The sequence below is a fragment of the Salarias fasciatus genome, chromosome 3 (assembly GCF_902148845.1).
Source record: "Salarias fasciatus chromosome 3, fSalaFa1.1, whole genome shotgun sequence".
NCBI classification, from domain to species: Eukaryota; Metazoa; Chordata; class Actinopteri; order Blenniiformes; family Blenniidae; genus Salarias; species Salarias fasciatus.
This window is the reverse complement of record NC_043747.1, coordinates 15,592,798-15,615,045: the sequence shown is the minus strand read 5'-3', so window position 1 is coordinate 15,615,045 and position 22,248 is coordinate 15,592,798. Positions and strand designations below refer to the sequence as shown.

The 22,248-nt window shown below is 47.4% G+C and overlaps 1 protein-coding gene and 1 long non-coding RNA gene across 2 annotated transcripts in view; both read left to right on the top strand.

Annotated features, from left to right (window-relative positions):
* The first annotated feature begins 2,190 nt into the window (after nucleotides 1-2,190).
* Nucleotides 2,191-4,104, top strand: LOC115385819 (uncharacterized). Its single transcript, XR_003931183.1, has 3 exons — nucleotides 2,191-2,273; nucleotides 3,938-3,944; nucleotides 4,094-4,104. It is a non-coding gene; the product is annotated as an uncharacterized LOC115385819 (long non-coding RNA).
* Nucleotides 4,105-7,516: 3,412 nt separating this feature from the next.
* fgf11a (fibroblast growth factor 11a) overlaps nucleotides 7,517-22,248 on the top strand; it is a 78,673-nt gene continuing 63,941 nt past the window's right edge. The window contains exon 1 of the mRNA XM_030087963.1: nucleotides 7,517-7,969. Within this exon, the coding sequence (XP_029943823.1) occupies nucleotides 7,777-7,969 (193 nt within the window). The 5' untranslated portion in view covers nucleotides 7,517-7,776. The remainder of the gene's footprint in view (nucleotides 7,970-22,248) is intronic.

Here is a 22,248-nt window from a genome sequence, read left to right as displayed (position 1 = left end):
CACACACACACACACACACACACACACACACACACACACACACACACGGACACACCTTCTAACCCTCTCACATGCACACATGCACATACACACACAAACAAATAAAAAATTAAATGAAAAAATAAATAAAGTGGTGTGTTGTCATTAAATACAATAGAAAAAGAACAAAGATGGCACATTAAGAACAGGGGATTTTTTTTTTTTTCGAGGAAGATGGAATTCAGACAATGAAAGCAAACTGTAAGCTGAAATGTTTAAAATGTTGACAATTTTCAATGTATTGTCAAAATTTTTGATTTTTTTTTCTAAACATTCATCTAAACTGTTGCTTTTCATTAAGCATCATGTGGACTTAGAATAACATCCTTGCCAGAATCCACCTGTCAAAATAATTGATTGATTGATTTATGGGTGCACAGGCTGATGGCTCTCACCCAGCTAGGCGGGAAGTTAGTGGGCGTGTCTTGTTCCTGGGAGTCAAGTGGTTTACCGTGTTCATTCATTCTGTTGGCTCGAGAAAGGAATAAACTTACTTCCTGCATATCGCCAGCCTCTGCGTCTTTCTCGCCACATTGGTGACCCTGATTTGGACTTGAGTGAACCGGTGATGGAGAATGTTTCGTCGTCGACCTCAGCCGCGGACTCGGCCTCATCGTCTCTCCAGCCTTCACAGCCGGCTTCCTACCCTGCCGCCTCCATGAAGTTTCCAGAATTCTGGCAGAGTGACCCGGCCCCATGGTTCCAGCACTGCGGGGCGCGGATGCGGATGACTCCTGGTATTACTTGGTGGTTGCCATGCTGGACCAGCAATCCACCCGCCGGGTTATGCCGCTGCTGCGCGACCCTCCACGGCACGGGAAATACGCCGCTCTCAAGCAGCTTCTGCTCCAGAGATACAGCCTGTCCTTGGTTGAGAGGGTGGACAGGATCCTTAGCCCCTCCGGTTTGTGGGACGGTACAGCCACCTTATGGACAATATGCTCTCGCTCCTGGGATCCGATGACGGCGGTTTTCTTTTCCCACACATTTTTCTGCGGCAACTCCCGCCAGAAGTCCGGGCGGCTTTGGCTAATTCCCCGCGCATCGCGGCTGGCAATTACCGCGGCCTGGCGGAAGAAGCCGACCGTGTCCTGCTCGCCACTAGACGCTTCACGGTGCGGAGTACAGTCGTGGAGCCCCCGCAGGTGATGGAGGTGGACCCCGCGGTGGTGTTGGCTGTAGGCGTGAGGACCAGGACGCGCACCCGTCGGAGCGACTCCCTCTGCTTCTTTCACCGGAGGTTCGGCAACAAGGCCAAGCGCTGCATTCCGCCGTGCACGTTTGACAGAGCTGGAGGTGCAGTGGCAGCTGTGGGTGCTGACAACCAGGGTGAGCTCCTCTTCATTACAGATTCAATGTCAGAACATTGCTTTTTGGTTGACTCTGGCTCGCAGAAGAGTTTGTTGCACCCTACCCGGAGGCGGCAGCCCACGGCTAAGCACGGCTAACGGTTCCCCTATTGGGACTTTTGGAACCAAAAGGGCATCTGTTTGTTTCCACGGACGTGAGTTTGAATGGGACTTTGTGGTTGCTTCTGTAACTGTTCCTATCATCAGTGCAGATTTCCTGTGTGCTCACAATTTGTTGGTGGATGTTGCTAACCGCAGGCTCATTGATGCTGTAACCTTTGCCACTGTCCCTTGTGAGGCTGGGGGGGTCGGGCCGGTACCGCACGCGACTTTTTCGGTGTCCGGCGACAAATTCCAGTGTCTGCTGATGGAGTTCCCCTCCTTAACCACTCCTGCCTTTTCCTCCACCGTCGCCAAACACGGAGTAGAACACTTCATCCGCACTAGTGGCCCGCCAGTTTTTGAGCGCGCACGGTGTCTGGACGTGGGAAAATTAGCTTGTGCTAAGGAGGAGTTTGCTACAATGGAGAGGCTGGGGATAGTTAGACGATCTAACAGCCCTTGGGCGTCGCCCCTCCACATGGTTCCTAAGGCAGACGGGTCCTGGTGCCCTTGTGGTGACTTTCGCCGCCTGAACAATGTGACAACTCCAGACCGTTATCCTATTCCTCACATTCAGGATTTCTCGGTTAGGTTATCCGGTGCCTCTGTGTTCTCCAAAGTGGACTTGGTGCGTGGTTATCACCAGGTTCCAGTGTAGGCGGTGGATGTGCCTAAGACCGCGGTGATCACCCCTTTCGGCCTTTTCGAGTTCCTCCGTATGCCGTTTGGCCTCAAGGGGGCAGCGCAGACTTTTCAGAGATTGATGGACTCAGTGTTGCAGGGGTTGGAGTTTGTGTTTGTCTATCTCAATGACATATTGGTGGCCAGTTCGTCCCTCAAAGAGCACTTTGCACACGTGAAAGGAGTCTTCCAGCGTTTGGAGGCTCACAGCCTGATTGTCAACCCTGCCAAATGCCAGTTTGGGCTGCCAGTGATTGATTTTCTAGGGCATCGCATTTCAGGATGCGGCGCAGTTCCGTTGCCTTCTAAAGTTCAGGCTGTGGCAGATTTCCCCCGCCCGGTTGTCATCAAGTCATTACAGGAGTTTTTTGGGCATGGTGAACTTTTACAATCGGTTCATTCCCCATGCGGCCCATCTTCTGCAGCCGCTTTATGACGCCTTACGCTCCAAGAAGGCTACCGACTCTGTGGTCTGGACCCTAGACAGGGTTGTGGCCTTTGATGGAGCTAAGTCCGCTTTGGCTAATGCAGCTCTCCTCGCTCATCCTGACCCAGATGCTCCTGTCGCTCTCACGACTGATGCTTCTGATTTGGCTGTGGGAGCTGTTGTGGAACAGTGTGTGGCAGGTGTGTGGCAGCCCCTCGCGTTTTTTAGCCGCAAGTTGCAAGACTGTGAACAGAAATACAGCGTGTTTGATCGGGAGTTGTTGGCCCTGTTTTTGGCGACTCGGCACTTTCGTTTTCTGTTGGAGGGTCATTCTTTTACGGCTTACGTGGACCACAAGCCGCTGACGTTTGTCATGTCCAAGGCAACTGATCCTTGGTCGGCAAGACAGCAACGTCACCTGGCAGCTGTTTCTGAGTTCACTACTGACATACGTCATGTTGATGGGAAGTCTACTGCTGTGGCGGATTGTCTTTCACGCGTGTTGGTGTGCCGTGATTCTCGGAACAGATTTTTCTGATATGGCCAAAGACCAGCCTGGCGACAAAGATATCCTTTCACTTCGCTCCGTCGGTTCGGGCCTGAAGCTTGAGGAGGTGGTGATACAGGAGGGTGGTCCTACACTCCTGTGTGACATGTCCACGGGACGGCCTCGCCCTGTGATTCCGGCAGGTTGGCGGTGGCGCGTTTTTGACTCGATTCACGGTCTCTCACATCTGGGTGTGTGTGTGTCGGTTAAGCTGGTCAGTTCCCGTTTCGTGTGGCCTGGGTTGCGCAGAGATGTTAAGTTGTGGGCAGCTTCTTGTGTTGCGTGTCAGCGTGCCAAGGTGCACCGGCATACCAACCTTTTCCGATCCCAGCCAGGTGTTTTGATCACGTTCATGTGGACCTGGTAGGACCTCTGCCGCCATCAAAAGGTTTCACTCATCTCCTCACTATGGTGGACTGGACCACCAGGTGGCCCGAGGTGGTTCCCTTGTCCTCCACTACTTCTGCGGACGTGGTTGGCGCTTTTCTGTCGGCTTGGGTTGCTCATTTTGGTGTACCCTCGGCTGTTACTTCTGACAGAGGCCCTCAGTTCGTTTCGGAGCTTTGGTCGGGGATGGCGCATTCCTTAGGGGTACAGGCTCACCACACCACAGCTTACCATCCCCAGGCGAATGGGTTGTGTGAGCGCTTTCATCGTTCACTCAAAGCGGCGCTGCGCACTGCACTCACAGATGACAGTTGGGCGGATCGTCTGCCGTGGGTCCTGCTCGGATTGCGCTCAGCTCCTAAGGAGGATCTTGACGACTCCTCTGCATAGTTGGTTTTCGGTCAGCCGCTCCGTGTCCCAGGTGAATTTTTGCTGGAGTCGTCCGCCCCGAGTTTCCGTCCTCCGGTTGACCCCTTTTCACCCAGCGGCGTTTTCGCTCCAAAGCCTTTGCACCACTGTCTTCCACGGTCTTTCGTGCCCACTGCGCTCCGGTCTGCTCAGTTCGTTTTTGTGCGTCGCGATGCCCACCGCTCGCCCCTCCAGCCTCCTTATGATGGCCCGTTCAGTGTGATGGAACGGGATGTGAAGGGTTTCGTTTTGGACATGGGCTGTGGGCTGGCGGCTACCAATGCACATTTGCAGTGAGGTGTAATCAGGCTATTATCAGAGTCTGAGTGGCTCAAACAGAAGTGGAAACAAACCGATGATGGAACGGGATGTGAAGGGTTTCGTTTTGGACATGGGTGGGCGTAGGGAGCTGGTCTCAGTTGATGGCCTTAAGTCGGCTTGTGTCATGGCAGGTGAGGCTGTGTTGCCAGGCCAGGTTCGCCATCCTCCTTCCAAGCCTCTGGCCCTCCCTCATTCTGACTGTGTTCCTCTGCATGTGGTGGATGATGTTGTTCCTGCTGACTACTCTGTTGATCATTTTCCTTTGCAGGTTCCTCCTTCTGACTCGGCGGTGGTTCGGCACAGTCGCTACGGCAGGCCAATTCGGCCCCCATTGAGAGACTGGTTATGGTGCCAGGTTCCCTTCTGGGTGTTCGGGGGGGAGGGGTTTATGGGTGCACAGACTGATGGGTGGGCTCTCAACCAGCTAGGCGGGAAGTTAGTGGGCGTATCTTGTTCCTGGGAGTCAAGTGGTTTACCGTGTTCTTTCATTCTGTTGGCTCGAGAAAGGAATAAACTTACTTCCTGCATATTGCCAGCCTCTGCGTCTTTCTCACCACAGATTGATTGATTGTTTGATGGAGGGTTATATCCAAATTTTACAAGGAAAGATGGAAACACGTCAACTATCGAAGCCAAAGCATGCCGGTCAGTGGAGATCCCTCGAATGAAACGAGCACACACACAGCTTTGCGGACTAGTCATGCTCTTGCTTGAAATGCTATGGCTTCCAGAATATCAATGCACTTCACAGGATCAGTCACATTCAAACACTCACATAGTCACTCAGACACTAATAGATACAGCTCTCATGTAAGGAGATCACACACCTTTGCAAGAAAGTTGATGCTCTGTGTGTTCAAAAACCCATAAACACAGTGAGATTGGGTTTCAAACCGCCATTCCTGAACCCATTCTACCATCTCATGTATAGAAGCATGCATGCATAACTAAAATCCCATAACAATGCTCTGAATTATTCATGTGTTGATTGTCAGATAGTGATAGTAATCTCTTGGACTCCAGCTTCTCAAATGTCATATTTCTGGTTCATTTTGTCTGTAATGATAACGAAAAAGGAATGGACTTGTCAGGCGAAAGTCTGCATCTCATTCTTTGGAAGCCACCGACTGACCTTTCTCACCAAGGTTTAAATATAACCAAAGAAATTAATCCGCTGATTGATCACTTAGGGAAGTCAGAGTTAGTTTGCATCTTCATTATGATTGAACGGTGACCTTCTAACTGAAAACGCTCGCCACAGTTTCCTGTTGTGGCTCCTGCAGGGAATATTCAACTGAAGTCCCGGTCCAGATGCCTCTGTTTATGAAGTGACTGCTTCTGTCTTGCTCCGTTAGTCTCTGCGCCATGTGAAGGAGTCTGTAATGCGTGTGACTCATGTATGGATGATGCAGTGACGTTCAATCCCCACTGACTCAGGCTGTGTCACGGCATCTATACGTCCTTGTCATAGTTGAGAACGCGGCACTGACAGCCTCTCTGAGTTTGTCTCTTTAAGCCAACATCACTTCAGAGGTGGTGGGGGGGAGAAAAGGGGGAGGGAGGGAGGGAGGGAGGGAGCACCCCATCATCGACCCGCCGCCGGTCCTGGCCATGTCTGACCCGGCACGATACCGGAGAGGTGATAGGTGTAGAGACACGGGGGGAGGAGGGGACGCTGAGTTTCAGATGTGAAAGGAGGGATCTGAGTGACAGAAGGGGAGGAGAAAAGGGAGGGGGGGAGGAGAAAAGGGAGGGGGGGAGGGAGGGAGGGGAGCAAAGGGGGAGGGTTTAGGGAAATAGATTTGAGAGAGAGAAGAAGAGAGCGAGTGTGTGAAGCACGCTGCCAGCGCTCACTCAGTAATGCACTGTGAACAGGGACAAGAGGGAGAGGGAGTCTCACACACACACACACACACACACACACACATACACACACACGCGCTGCCTCTGTCACACACACCCTCACACCCATACACCTTCACACTGTGTCGCTCTGTCAGACACATGCACGCACTCTTTCACACGTGTGCGCCGAGCCCGAGAGGTGCCTTATTCTGGAGACTCATACTTTGTCCCACACACACACACACACGCACACACACACGCACACACACACAAACACACACACACACACACACACACACACACACACAAACGCCCGGTGCAGCTGGACTCCACAGAACCAGACTGGACTCCTGTCACCCACCAGCGGAGACTCTCGCATGAGCGCCGGCATCACAGCACCCACCGTAAGGCACTGCTACCTGCCCGCCCTCCCTTCTCCCCCTCTCCCCCTTCACCTCATCTCCTTCCCCCCTCCCTCCCTTCCTCTTCTCTGTCTCCCTCCATTCATTCATCCCTCGTTCCCCCTACTGCGAGCTGGCATGTGTGGCTGAAGGACACAGAGCTGCGCTCTGCCGTGGTTTAGCGCGTCGCTGCGAGAGTTGGAGAGCCCGATCCAATAGGGGAGATAGATAGACTCTCTCTACTCCCTCTCTCCCTCTTTCTCTCTCTCTCTCTCTCTCTCTCTCTCTCTCTGTGTGATGCTGTCTGTCTCTCTATCCCCATGCTCTCTCGTTCATGAATGTCACCTCTATCTCTGGGAAATGCCGGATTTATCAAGCGTCTGTGTTTCTCCTCTTCTTCTCTCAGGGAGCAAGCAAACGCAAGGTTGATGCCAGGAGAGCCTGAAAGACAGCGGGGAAGCGAGCCACTCTCCGTCCAGCGGCGTCCGCATCCTCTCGTCAGCTCGTGGAGCTGATACCTCAGGTCGGACAGTCCCTACTTCTTCTACTTCTCCTGCTTCCCAAGATCGCTTCGGATGGAGAGATTTTACAGGTGAGGGGCGGAAAGGATTGTCCCGACAGCTGAACTCTTTTGGTTTTGGACAGTTGACATTTGGAGAATTTCTCTCTCTCTCTCTGGATTGGAGCGTGATCTGCAGAACTGAAGAGGGCTAAATGTGATATTCGTGTGGGGTCTGTTTTCACGATGCGGCGACGGGCTCAGTTCCCCGTCGGACGGGGTTGAGTTGAACTTCACCGGAGCAGGGAGCACTCTCGGAGTGGGACGGAGAACTCAGGGTGGACGCTGGAGCTTGGAATTTGGGTGCACGGCAGCATGACTTGTCCCAATAAAGGATCAATGACATATTGGGATTTCACTTGACTCTCAACCTGAAGGCAAAAAGAAAAAGGACATTTAAAGGCAAACAATCACCTCCTGAAGCATCCGCAAGCTGTATCTGCCACATTCAGGCAGGCTTTTCCAGGATTCACCTTTCTTTTCTGCCGTCGCCCGCTCCTCCTCTCCCCCTCGCCCTGCCCTTCTCCCACACCCTTTGCTTCGGTCCATCCTCGGAAGCCCCCCCTCCTCCGCTCTGTACCCCTCCCTTCAGCGGTGCTCCGTCGCCCTGGGTGAGTGGGCAGGGGGGTGGCCCACGGTACCCCCCGACACCTGGGCGCCACCGAGCCGCCAGAGGCCGGTGAGGCGGCTGCAGGGTCAGCGCTGGGAAGATGGCCGCCCTTGCCAGCTCCCTAATTCGCCAGCGCAGGGAGGTCAAGGACCCTCAAGCAAACCGGCAGATCGCCAGCAAGCGCAAGCCCTGCCCGAAGAGCAACAAGTCGCTCTGCCAGAAGCAAATCCTCATATTAATATCAAAGGTTCGACTATGTGGCAGTCGAGGGAGAAAAATGGAAAAAAGACCAGGTGAGTTCCTAAAAAGGCCTTCCTTTTATCCAAATATGCCCTTTTCTGGTTTCTCTCTCTCCCTCCTGCAGCTGGTCCATCCTCTCCTCTTTGCTCTGCTTTCTGCCTGTAGTGGATAACTGGATTTTGATGGTTGACTTGCCAGACTACAGATTAATCCTCAACTGTAAAGCCTTAATAGAGAACATCCGCAGCCTGTAATTTCAGAGTTCAGGACTTAATCTGAATCTGGGAAACATCCCAACCCATCTTCCTGCTAGCTGCACGCAGCGCGTCCTGTGTTTACGGCAGCCGGGCATGCATTGGAAAACGGACAGAGCCAATTCGGGGTTAATACGCAGGTCTTTGAACACAGAAAGCATCGACTCCATGTTGCAGCTGAGGTGATGACTTTGTTGGGGTGCATGTCAAACACATTCACACGCTCTCTGGTAATCTGCAGGCCCTCTGTGAACTTGGCTCATACATACAGTGATTTACCGTCATATAAAAATGTCAAGAGGCGCCTCATTTGCCATTCTGGGGGCCATTACTCTCCTCGTGCTTCCCCCGATGGCTAGGAGAAACACAGTCTGGCCTAATTTGTCTTTGAATGTTTGCATGTTAAATGTGGCTGTAGGATTATTAATTGGCGCTAAATGAGATAATGACTCTTGAAATGTGCAACGTCTGCGTCTGCACTGCAATTGATGCAGCAATAGAGCAATAGATTCCAACAGGACAAGGTGGATATGAATGGATTTCTCCAAGACAAACATCCACAGAGAATCTGTGCTGGTGAAAATCTGGATCTATTAGAAATGAAATTCCAAATTTAGATTAGGATAAGTAGGGCTGAGAAACACACACACAGGGTTTGAGTTGGCCAGTGGTCGACAAACAAGATGTTGGAGTAGGCCAAATATCTTGAGGGCTTTCTGCAGTTTTATCAAGTGATTTATCAGAAGTAGTAAATACACACTTGAAGTATACATTCTTCATTTTGGGGAAGCATTTCTCAAAGAAAGTTAATGTTTTTCTATTGAGTGTTTTCACTTATTCATTTATTTTTTTAAACTTTTGTTGTTACTTGACCACATTGCATTTTTTCTGTACTGGCTTCATCATGACAAGCATTAGACGGAGAGAGTGACATGATATAATCTTTGCCAAAGTAGTCATGTTCAGTTCATGTAGATTCTTTGCATTGGTGATTGTACATAATATCAAAAATCAACTCTGGGACTGACCAATGAAAACCAGGTTTTAAGTAATCTGTGCTGGATTTTATTCTAATCTAAAGGTGTATTCTGTATCTTTGCTGTTTGTTAGTTTATTTTTGTCTGTAACGCAAAAACCTACTGACAGATTTCGATGAAATTTGACAAACTAACAGATAAAAGTGGAGGTATGCATGTACTTGCGAAAAAAGACTTATGTGCATACACATGCAAAAGGCCTGTACACTAAACACCATCAGAAGTTCAACACACCAAAAAGCAATGTTGTGAGTTTTTTTTTTCTTTTTTCTTTTGATTGGAACAATCAGAATAGGAAAGCAAACAGGCGTAATAAAAAAAAAGAAAAGTTTAGATTCACTTTTCATTGGGAAAATAAAATTAAAGGTGCATTAAGGAGTTTGCACGTTTTATGCAAAACAGCACCCCCTGCAGGCCTTGGGCAAAATGCAGCTTAGAGGGGGACTCCTTCCTCGCTCTTTTAGTAGCGCTCAAGTAAAATTTTAAGTTTCTTTTACGTGGTGGAGTCTGTGCTGGAGCTGTGGCAGTGCTAGAAGCCGGTCTTTTCTTACTTTCTGGAAGCTCCTGCTCAGTTGTTGCTCACTAAGCATCTGGTGGAGTAATGGCGGACAAAACGAAACCTAACTAAATCAGACCAGCCGGAGCATGCATTACGTCATTCCTTTCAAATTCTCCCCAAAAAAATTCTGGTGCCGGACCGGCACTGCAACTTTCAAGTGACAATTTAGTGCTGTTAGAGGTACTTGTAATGAATATGTCAGGGCACATTGTGCACATCATTAAAAATGTGTAACATATTTATGGTGGAAAATAAGTATTTTTAAAGTTGAAAAACTCCTTAATGCACCTTTAAGTTCATGTTCACCTCAATTTCTCTCATGACTAATTGTACAAATGCACATTTTTTTCCTTTTCATTCTTGATTGTAAACAAGCTGTACGTTCTGTAAAAGTTAGAGGTGTTCCCTTTTTGTCATATTGTTTGAATTAATTTCACACTTTATTTTGGAATCTAATATCCTTTTTCTACTTTTATCATAAATCCCACCCTGGACACTGCCTTGTGTTTTACCATGTTTGGAATCTGTTTGCTATCGTTTTGTAGTAATATCAGTGTTGTGTCGATTGTTGCTCCGTGTCCAGTAGAGAATCTGTTGATTATTGAACAGCTCAGAGGTAACAGCAGGAATCTGGTGAGATAGACATTCTAATTTGAGGAATACCTCCAGTCAGAAGATTGTCTGTGAACCGTTCAGAGCATAGTGGAGATCTGTCTCTCTGTTTATGCTCTGATTCCAGCTGACTGTAAATGAAGGCAGGGTACATCCTGGGCCGGTTGTCATCACGTCATGAGTAGTTCAAATGAAAGTGTGATTAAAATTGCTGTTAAGATCATAAATATCAACCCCTGTGAGCAACGTACTCAAAAACTCAAAAAGTTACATTCAGACCTCCTGAATGAGCTTCGCTCCAGATCGTTAAAACATCGCCTGAGATCCGAGACCAATCTGCACTGATGAGTGTGTACACACACTCAGAATCTGCTTGTCCTCACCTCACCAGCTTGTGTGTGTGTGTCTGCGTGTGTGTCCTCCTTCCTCCCCCCCCCGATCATCCACTTACAGTCTGATGTGTGTGTTCCTTCCATTCTCGCGCGAGTGCGTTTGTGTGTGTGCGCGCGCTCGGCGATATTTATTACCTCGGCGTGCCAAGTTCATCATGATAATTACGTGGGGAACCTCTAACGTGGGAAGCAGCATCTGCCATGGAAGCGGCTGCTCTCTATATTGTAATTGCGGTTGTAAAATATGTTGGACAGGTCGTGGCAGCGCCGGCTCTTTGGGAAAAGGCCGCCGCGTGTGCCACGGCCATTGTTTGAAGCCATTTCCATCCTAATGGCTTCACAGCTCCTCACGCTCTTATGGATTTATTATGTTAATCGTGGGGACGAAGCATGGCGGCTGTGGTGAGAGACGCATTACCACCCCGAGCATCCCCGGCTGTGATTTACCGGGGTCCGTGTTAAGCATCGAGTGTGGAGGCGAGCGTCTTCATCATTCCCTTCAGGAGTCTCCCAATGCGTGTGTGTGTGTGTGTGTTAAACATACGGAGGACACGGCTGACCCCCGGCCAGGAGCGTGTGAATGTGAAAACTCAGCATGTGCGAGTTCCTCGCAGCCTCGTACAAGCTCCAGCCCCAGGCCTCGGTTGACCCCTGGCCAGGAATAAACGACTAGAATATTCTTGAGCTGTGGCCTCCACCTCGTCCTCCTCCTCCCTCTTTTCCTCCTCCTCCTCCTCTTCCTCATCCTGGCAGGACTTCAGAGCGACCTGCTTGCAATTTCGTTTCACTTCGCCTCCAACTGCCTTCCATTGTTTCGACTGGCATCATTTGATTTCCATTGGCTGAATTGTCATGTTGTTTTCTCCCTCGGTCTCCCCTCAGTTCCTGTAATAAATAAAGACAGCAATAAGATTGCAGGAGCCACTTTAAGGATCATAAATTTTAATTCTGTTCAGATTTCACCACAGAGAACTGATAACACGCCGATAAACTACAACATCAGCACTCTTACAGGCTTCTAATTCATGTTACCGGATAATCAAATTTGTATTGTCATATTTCCCAGGGACAGCGTCTTCAGTGTTATGGATGCAGCCATTAACAATCATCAGTTTGTTTGCATCTACTGTGAAAAACTAGCGTTAAGCTCCCAGCGAGACAACGGCACTAAAACAGTCAGATTGGACTTGTTTAAACTTTCCCTAGAAACCACTGAGAAAACATAGCTTTCGAGAAACATTATTCCTCATGTGGTTTCCATCATCTCCTTATTCAAGTCCGTTATTGCAGCCCTACCTTGTGCTGTGTGAAAACAGTAAATTAGCTGTGAAATGCTGTTATTGTGGAATTTTTAAAAATGAGACAGGAAAAAAAAAAAAAAAACTCGGCGACTCCAAACACTGTGAGAATGACTGTTTTCAGTCTCCACTGACATTTACATTGTACAATACTGAACAAGACACTTTATTTTCCCCACGGGGAAATATATTTTGGGAAGTCGCAGGAGCAGAAACATTCTGCATTTAGTACATAATAAATTAAATCTTCAATGAATGGAAAGGAAAATGTGCACACATTATGATGCAAACACTCTGATGCAAAAACTATGAGATGTAAAGTGCATCTGTCATACAGATCAGTCCCAACATTCATTTGAGTTTGTAAATGCAAATACAGACAAAGGAGTTTCTGAAGTGAACAATCCTGCAGTTTGAAACCCTGGACCAGAAGGTCAGAGGTCATAACATGAGCTTGCAGGGAGTCAATTCAGCAGATTATTAGCAGTATGGATTCAAACTGTGTGTCGAAGGGGGGCGTTCAAGTTCAGATGGGTAGAGATCAGAGTTCTGACACATTAAGAATGGATTTATGTGGGTGAAAAAGAAAAAAATACCCTGGCGCTGACCACTTTGACATGTTGAGGTTTCCACCGCTACCTCATGTCAGAAACACGTGTTGTTGCTCCGCTTGGGAAATTTTCCACATGCATGTTCTTCTTCTGTATATGTGGGTTTCCTCCAGCCTCTCCAACCATGTAAAAAAAAAAAAAAAAAAGGCTCTTTGTAACTTTAAATTACGTGTGGTTGTAAATATGTGTATTGATTTGTTTTTACTCAGTGTAATGGACAGTTGGCTTGTTGATGGGACACCCTTTTAACGGTGTGACCTGAAGTCGGACAGGAAAGATGGATGGATTAATGGGCGACTGAATAGGGGCTGAACATGATACAAAAAAAGCATATTGATTAAAAACAAATCATATTGACCGGTGAATATTGAGAATTATCGAAACAATTATATGTATATATTTAAGAGCAACCCTGGCACGTTTCCCTGGCTGGTGGAGATATATCATCCCCTCATTTAAATACTACAGGACTGTCATGTCGGTGAACTACTGAAACTTTTCTAAGCACAGTTTCCTCCGCCTCTCCTTGTTTTTGCCACATCTTTTCCTCATGTTCTCTGCTGTGGTTTGAGAGTGGCGGGGCTTGGTGACGGAGTGTGTGTTTGAGATTGGTTGGGTGGAAGTAATGATTAGCATTGAGCTACAGGATAGACTAAAGGAGGGGAAAATGTTTTTCGATGGAACTTTTTATCGACTCTGTTTTTCCCTATTGCACCACACGTCTATTGATCAATACATACTGTTATTGAATTATCGTCCAGCCCTTTGGGGGCTTGCTCACACACGGATGATTTCAAATGATATAAATTTTCCATTACTGTTTCAGTTTGGTGGAGATCAAATTAGAAGAAAATCTGCTGTTTTCCTCTTCAGACAAGTAGCAGTGTTTTCGTATTGCAGCCACTAGTGCGTATGTTACGAGAACAGCACAATATAACCAATCAAGTGTCTCCAAGCTGTCTTACTTGTTCCATACATTGAACAAGAGCTGTTAAAAACGGGTGTGCAGTACAAACACTTCAGAATCCTCTATTGATTTTGTCGTAGGCATGTGAAGATGAGGGCTCTTGAAAAAAAACTCTAAAATCAGTTTCTAAAAGGTGCAGTTATCATATAAAAATGTTATTTAAGTTTCCAGTTTTAGCTTAAAAACAAAACAATCCCATGCAAACAGGGCCTGAGACATCACCATCAGGTAAAACAACCCAATAGACCCAAAGTACAGAGAGTATCCTCGAAAAGATACAAGCACTAAAAACACAAAAATGTCATGTTTTACAAGCAGGAGAGATGCAGACAAGGCGTGCTCTGATTTCCCAGAGTTACTGGGACTCCTTTAATTATGCAGTGTTGTCGCGCCGGGCATGTTTCCTTGAAGGTAGTCACTTCAGCACAACTCCTTAATAAAGATCAACACCTAGAGACTGAACATGTGTCAGCACACAGGAGGTCCCGCGTCCCACTTTTTAAAATCTGGTCATGCTATTTCCAGTCCGGGATGTTGGAGCGCTGTCGACTCGAGACGCGCCGTGTCCCCGCACGTTGTAAAGGAAAGAGCGGCGGCTGCTTGTGCGTCACTCTATTGTCGCCGGACGGTCTCGGCTCCCGTCGAAGGCCATCTGAGGCCATAACCAGGAGGAGGAAGAGGAAGAGGAGGGAGTGTGCTTAAGGATAAAAGTGTGTGTCCCCAAATTTGCTCTCTACCTGCTTCTGTGTGACGGATGACCTGAGTGATGTGTGTTTGCCTGTCCCTGTTTGGCCCAAATATCTCTACTCCTTTATACTGCTGTCCCCTCACCTCCGCACACACACACACACACACACACACACACACACACACACACACACACACACACACACACACACACACACACACACACACATACACACACACACACCTTCTAACCCTCTCCTAACCCATACTAATGATGCTCCAGCACTACAGCCCACTCAGCTTATAACAAGGTCATCTCGCCCTGCACACACACACACACACACACACACACACACACACACACACACACACACACACACACGCACAGAGCAAGAATCACAATTACAAGTGCCAGAGCACACATATATAGAGAGAATTATGTCTACATGCATAAATGTAAACAGAGAAACACCCACGCACAAACTAATAAATCAGATACAAACACACACACACACACACACACACACACGGGAACAAACACAAACTAATGATGAGATTTCATGATAATTTTGGTGGAGTGTAGGAGAGAGATAATTCCACCCCGGCTTTCTGCTTGTGTATTTGTGTGTGTGGGGCTGATATGATCTAATGAGGATGTTAAGCCGCCTATTGGATATCAAAGTGAAACCGAAATAGCTGGTGTTGTCCTCTGACTGCCTGCTGGAGCCGCGGCGGAGGCCCTCCTCTCGTCTGTTAACAGGATAGAATAACACGGAGTTGTTACTGCAGCGCAGGGGCCAAGTGTTCATCCAGCCACTGCAAATTGGTTTGTGTGTGTGTGCGTGTGCGTGCGTGCAGAAGGAACAAAATATGTGTGTGTTTGTATCAGAGATGAACGGCGGCAGTCAGCGCGCATGATTCGGCTAGACTAGCAGTGTGTGTGTGTGTGTGTGTGTGTGTGTGTAGGAGGGAGGAAAGGTTGTGCGAGTGTGCGGGGCTCATTGTTGTGTCATGATTCATCAGGCCACATCAGCTCCTCTCATTAACACACACTGATTTATCAATAATGTGCAGCAGCGTCTGAAGAGCACACACCGAAGTGGGGCGATTTACTGCCTCATAGACCGGACACTCCGGACCGGCCGCAACCAGGAAGGACTATATTTCTCTCTTTCTTTCTCTGTTTGCCTCTCTTTATCTGCTCACTCCCTCTCTCTGCTCTCACAATGACTTGATCGTCCTGTCCTCCGCTCTACACACACACACACACACACACACACACACACACACACTTATCTTCTCAAGGACATCTGGCTTTCTTATACCTGTCTCTCTCTCTCTCTCTCTCTTTCTGGCTTCTGATCTCCCCCCCTCTTCACTCGCTGTATTTTCCGCTGTGTCTAATCATCTTGTCTCCGGGCCAGCCGGTTAGCCACTGGACGCTACAATGGCACAGATAACCAGGGTATTGTGCTGCCATGTTACGTAACCCTGCTGCTATTGTTCATGGATCAGGGACGAATGCGATGCGCATCTATTGCCAGAGTGTGAGAAATGATCTCTACATAGAAGCTCATCTGCAACAGCAGCTACATCATAAACAGAATGGTCGTAAACAGAAGAGTCTTGAGTCTTATGTTCACTTTTCACGTGATCTCTGTTATTTTGTTGTGCGAAAGAGATTGCCAATTTTTTTTTTCGTGAACTTTTAAGTTGGACGAGATTGCCATTTGGTTTAATGGGTTGCCAAAAAAAGCGACCATGAAGGTCAAACAACACTTTTTCTTTTTGTAATGCAGGTGTTAATCCATCCAGTCATTCACTGTCTACGTCCAATTTAGGGTCACAGGCGGCTGGAGCCGATCCCAGCTGTCTATTGGCAAAGGCTGGGTACACTCTGGACAGGTCAGCAGTCCATCACAGCGCAAACACACACACACACAAACTCATTTTTACCCAAAAGCATGTCTTAGGATTGTCGGAGGAAGACTGAGAACCAAAACAAGCAGGCACACATTTTACATAATGCAGCATAATGCAATCAGTTAACCTTTGAAACAAAACATAATTACAGCAAAGACAATTTCCCCCACAATAATCAATGTTAAGAGCTGCAGTCGACACAGGCTGAGTATTGTGCTATTTGATGGGGTGGGATAAAGTTTGGGAGGTTGCGTTAAAGAGACAGGAGATAAAAGTATTGTAACCTTTCTCCCTGTTTTACAGTTCGCCCTCAGGCTGGAAAACTTTAAAGCCATTTTTGTAACTTTGCCGCTCCGAACACGGGCTGCACTCAGCCTCTGTAGGGCAGCGCAGATAAAACCAAGAGACAGAGAATCAAGAAATAAAAAACAACAAAATGGAAGAGTCACAAAAACAACAATGACACCATAAAGATAAAGGAATGAGTTGTTGAGTTAACCTGTAACAAGGCAGCCGGGGTTTAGAGCTCCTGTATAAAATCAGAGGTTGGCAGTCGATGGCGTCCGTCGCTCTGTAGCAGGTTCCACCCTCGGTCTCTGCCAGTGCGGCAGATGTTGTGTATGAAATGATGCTCAGGATAAATGATTTGGAGATGCTAACATTTGGCCTGTGTGATGATCAATGTGGGCTTTCAGTGCCTCCCCTCCCTAACAATTGATTTATGGAGCCGGCCGCCATTTGTTTTTGCTGCAAAGCTCTTTTGGATCCGCATCAATCATCATTATCAGGGAAAAATAGAATATTTCCGGTGATCGTTGCTCTTCCTGGTGTATTCCAGCTCGATTCTGGTCTGAACTGTGGGTGAGTGTTAACAGAGACCGTGTTTGGTTCCCTGGTAGGAGTGAGGTGAGTCGCTTGGACCCAGCTCGGCACATTCTTGGCACAGTGTGGCGACGGCACGACGGCAGAGAACGCCGGAGTGTAATTAGAGCAGGCCGATGAGGCCGAGGGGTTTCAGATCTGGGGACTTTGATCTTCAAATGACCTCCGACTGAGATCCTAACACACACATACACACGCGCGTCGGCAGTGAGACATGTCGGCACGCATGCTGATATGTTTACATTTATCTACCGCCGCGCTCCACGTCTTGTTTCGCATCAGACAATTTCCGCTCCGTCGGGATTCACCATCCTGAAAGCCCAAGTAACAAATGACCGGCGAGCGTCGAGTCAGCAACCGCAAACCGCCACCGTCAACCCAACCTTGTGTTGCTCAATGTCACAAAACCTCAAAGAAACAGCCTCCTTTAATCAATGCCCGCAGTTTAACTCCCAATATTAACATGCCGAGGACAGTAAAGGCGGAATTTGCATTTTATATGCGATCAATTTGCTGCATGGTTTGCTTGGCGGAGCCGAGCGCGACGTGCGTCACATGGAGATGACGGTCAGGGGATACGGCACGCACACGCAGGCGCTTAAACTCACACCAACGCCTTCTGGCTGGGTATACCGAAAAAGACGTGGCGGCACGGAGATTCACAACGGCGCCAAATGCACGCGAAGGTGCACGTGCGCACACACGTGGAGGGTCTGGAGTCTGATCTCTCTCAGCTCATGCTCGGCGCCCCTGACCGAAGTGACACTGTCCAAAAGACAACTCATTAAATCATGCGTCAAAGCCCCCAACCTTGCAGTGTGTGTGTGTGTGTGTGTGTGTGTGTGTGAACTTCTCTCTCACATACCTCAAACCTGCTGTCGAAAAGAAAAAAAAAAACAAAAAGCCCTTATGGGAACAGTCTGGGCGTGCGTGCTTTTCTGCTTGCATCTGTATCTGATTACATGTTAATTCACTTTGATCACAGAGACTGTGGCACCCAGGGGTGGTGTAGGATTCACTGACAGGTGCTCTGGACCACAACAGCCCGGGTCATTGTCTGTGTCTCTGTTCCTGGAAAGAAAGCACCTGTCTATTTTCAGTTTTTTTTAATACATGTATTTGAGGTCTTGCGGAATAAGTTTCGTTTAATTTTGGTGTGATCGACAGGATGAACCCACTCAGTCCTTCAAGAGAAATGCTGGAACTTCAGTGATATGCAAATCCTCAGCCTCCAGTACGTGAAGTAATTGGAGATCATTAGCTCCTGGCAGCTGTAAAAGTGGATGCTTGGTTAGTTTTAATGAGTACAAACCTGCCAGACTTGTTTAGAGGATCACTGAAATACTCATCATGTGTTTCATCAAGCAAAGTCACAGCTTCTGAGCTCATTCCGATTCTGCTTTCTAATACGTGTGAATATCGAAGTTCACTCTAAATTACACAGATGCATAGTTTTTCACTTTCTTCATATTTAAGTTCTCATAGCATGAAACATAACAGCATAACATTAAGGAGGAAAACCATGAAAAAGCACTATATAAGTGAACTCTCTTTCTCTTAATCATTCTCTTACTGAGCGTCTCTGCCTCTATGACGACACTGTATGTCCTACGCTGTCCGTCCCTTGATCCCCTCCTCTGGTCTCCGCCGTCATTTACTGTGATGTGGCCCGGCCTTCTCCGGCTGCCACCAGGGAGGCCTGCTGAAGGACACAGTAACACGCAGAAACTTCACAAAACATTCACACGCACAAAAAGGGCAACAGCTTGCACCAGGGATGCTGCAAAATGTGTCGCTCTGATTTGACATTTGTTTCAGAGCAATATTTTTATTTAAAAATTTGGTATCAAATGGAATAAAAATGCAAACGCTGAAAAATGATGTGGAATTATCTGAGAGTCCTAAATAAATAAGCAACTTAACATCTTGACAACATGTAGCAACGTTTGATCAAGTACCTGACAATGTTTACCCATCTAATTCTTCTCTTAAAGTTCAGTTCACTTGTCATGGGGAGTCTTATTTAGTAAGAAAAATGAGGTTTAATATCTTCCGTTGACCTGGAAGGACCTTTTTTTTCCCCCAGTCTTGGGGAACTATTGATTGCACATTTATAACATAAGTCTGCATAACAAACTGCAGGTGGAGATGTGCAGCCAAACGCTCTTTAACTGTTGGCCTCCTTCATCCAGGGAGACTTTAAATGTGAAAGTTTGACTTGTCTCCAAGTCATTTTTCTTTCTTTCGTTCTTTGTCAAACAAAAATTGAGTGACTGAAGATTAAAACAAAAGGTTGTAATAAACGGAATTTTTAGAACTAAACATAATGTATGTCAGAATATACAATGATTTTGCACCGTTTCCTGCTACTTAACATTTGAAGGTTGCAAGTTAATAACTTTGACTTCCACTCTCGAGCCCAGATTGATGGCGGCCGTGCTGGTGAAGTAGCTCGGCCTCTTGACGCTTTAAACTTCATAAGAAATGTTCCTGGTTTAGCTGTTGCCACAAGTGCATGTGTGTAAAATTCCCATGATCCCACAAGTATTTGCACTTTCCCTCCCTTGTCCTCACACACACACACACACACACACACACACACACACACACACACACACACACACACACGTGGACCACTTTAAACATGCAAACTGCATTTACTGCACATTAAGTGCCGCCGCTAAGTCGGAGCGTAACACTGAATAATGTAACTCGCGTGCTTCGATATACAGACCGTGTCGGAGAGCGGCTTCCTCCATGTAGACATTTTTCAGTGTGTTTCTGTCCAGAAGATGCAACGTTTCAGAGTCGTGAAAACAACCACAACATCTGGATAGAAACTCAGGTGCTGCTGTTTCGCATGCGTTTGTGAACACAAAGTTGAATCAGACAGACATGCACTTTACATTTACAGTTCAGATTCACCACACACATGGAAAGGGATGATAAAAGAGCTGTGATCAACACTGTGTCAACGGCCTGAAGGCGTTTTGCACATTTTCAAAGCATACGTCGGTGTTGAACAGAGACCTGCAGCGTTTACATGTGTTCTTTGTGCAAAGATTTGGCATGTATGTATTCCCTTTGAAAGAGATAAATACTGGATTCTCACATGTGTGTGTGTTTGTGGCATGGGTTGTAGGGGGGGTGGGGTGGGGTGGGTTGGGGGGGCACCTTGCTGATTGCAGCACCCTGCCTACCTGTGTGTTGTTCCCCCGGTGGTACACAAGCACAGGTGCGTGACGCGTCCTTCACTTTAATGTGCCATCAATCTGGAAGGCTGGAGACGAGCCAGAGCGCAATCTCCGTCCCCCCCCCCCCCCCCCCCCCCCCCCCCCCACCTCCCCTGGCACGCATGCATACACACCCCGCCACACACACGCATGCAATCGAAAAATCTCTCCGCTCTCTGAAGGGATTTCGCGTGCATGAGGGAGAAGACTTTCTTCCAAACCCTGGGCTTTCCCTTTTGCCATTAAATTATCCATCATGCAATTAGATTCCAATCCTGCAGAGAGGGACGGAGATAGAGACGGACAGAGATAGAGAGCACTCTCAGACGTGTATGTTAAGAGAAAGCCGTGCATTTGTGGATTTTCTCTGCTGGTCTTCTGGGGTGTTCTGAGTGAGAGTACAGCCATCATAAAGTGAGGAAAGGACAACTGAGTCTTTTATAGGAGCTGCACTGACAAAACCTCACATGGACAATGTCTTAAATGATATTCATCTGACAGCCTCTGCAGAAAGTTATAAAACTACAGAAAATACTGCTTTAATGCATTTTCAGTTCAGTTTTGCCTCTCTTTTTTTTAAGCTGGAAGGAACTATCACAGATCAAAACTCTTATTCAGCTGTTTGATGCCTGTTAAGCAGTGAATAGCAAATAAACCTTTCAAAACAATGATAAGTATAGGATGCATTGGTGACAGTTCCTCCATTTGTACTGTTGTTTCCTTCAAGAATCCAAAAAATTGCATGTACAGATCATTGGTGAGGACATTCCCTGATGTGGGAATGCGGTGTGTTACTCCACCTCTGTCCATTTGCTGCTTCCAACACCACACTACTCTAAACCCAGTGGCGGGCGCAGTCCGCTAATCAGCTAACCGCTAGTTAGCGAAGCTAACATTTTCATTAGCGGATTCGCTGTTCAGCTAACTTTGAAAAACATTAGTGGACTAATTAGCTTCCGCTAAATTTACACATTAGCAACTCTAGTTTCCGAGGGTACATGCTTCCGTTACTGTGCAAAGTAATGAAAAGTCTCTTCTCTGTGGTTAAAAAACGCCGAAAATTGTTTAGAAAAAACATGGATTTTGTAATGCATATAACTCCCGATCCGTTTTGTCCGATTGAAACGATTCAAAAACTGTTAGAAAGCCCCGCAACTCAAGATTCCGGGGGTATTTGAATAACTCGTCTGTATGCTTGCGTCATGGTACGACGTCAACAAATGTCGCACGTGCGCATTTGACGCCCCGGCTTATCAATGGAGTCCTGAGTGCTAACTCGTCAGTTTACTGAGTCCATAGACAGACTCTACAAGTCATTGCTACAAGTTTTTGCAATGGAAAGTGAAGACATTCCGCCTGAGGATGTTCGGCTTGTTGCAGAGCCTGCAGCGGCTGTGGGTGAGGCAGTTAGCGGTTATTGTTAGCTTCAGCTAAATCTTTTAGCAGTTTATCGGTTTAGCGTTATCGAAGCTAACTTTTCTGTTAGCAGAAGAACGGTTATCAAAGCTAATTTTTGGTTAGCTGTGCCCACCACTGTCTAAGCTGAATGGAGCAGGTGGACAGATCCCCAAAACTCTCATCCTGAAAGGTTTGGTATGAGAACTCTGTTAGGAGCAATTAGGATTTAGGGGTCTCTCTCCGAATCCCGAAGATCCAACTCCTGTAGGTTGACGTGGAGTCAGTAAAGATAATTTTCATCTATTGAAGTCGACGCCGAGCAGCGAAAGGACAGAAGAGGGAAAGAGAGAGCGAGAGAGACGCTGGGGAGCGCCGTTTGAAATCGTTGCAACTTGAAATGTTGTAGGCCCCTTAAGGCCGTTGGGCCATGAAGGACAGCCATTTGCAGATATTTATCATCATTATTTTTAAACCGTTTC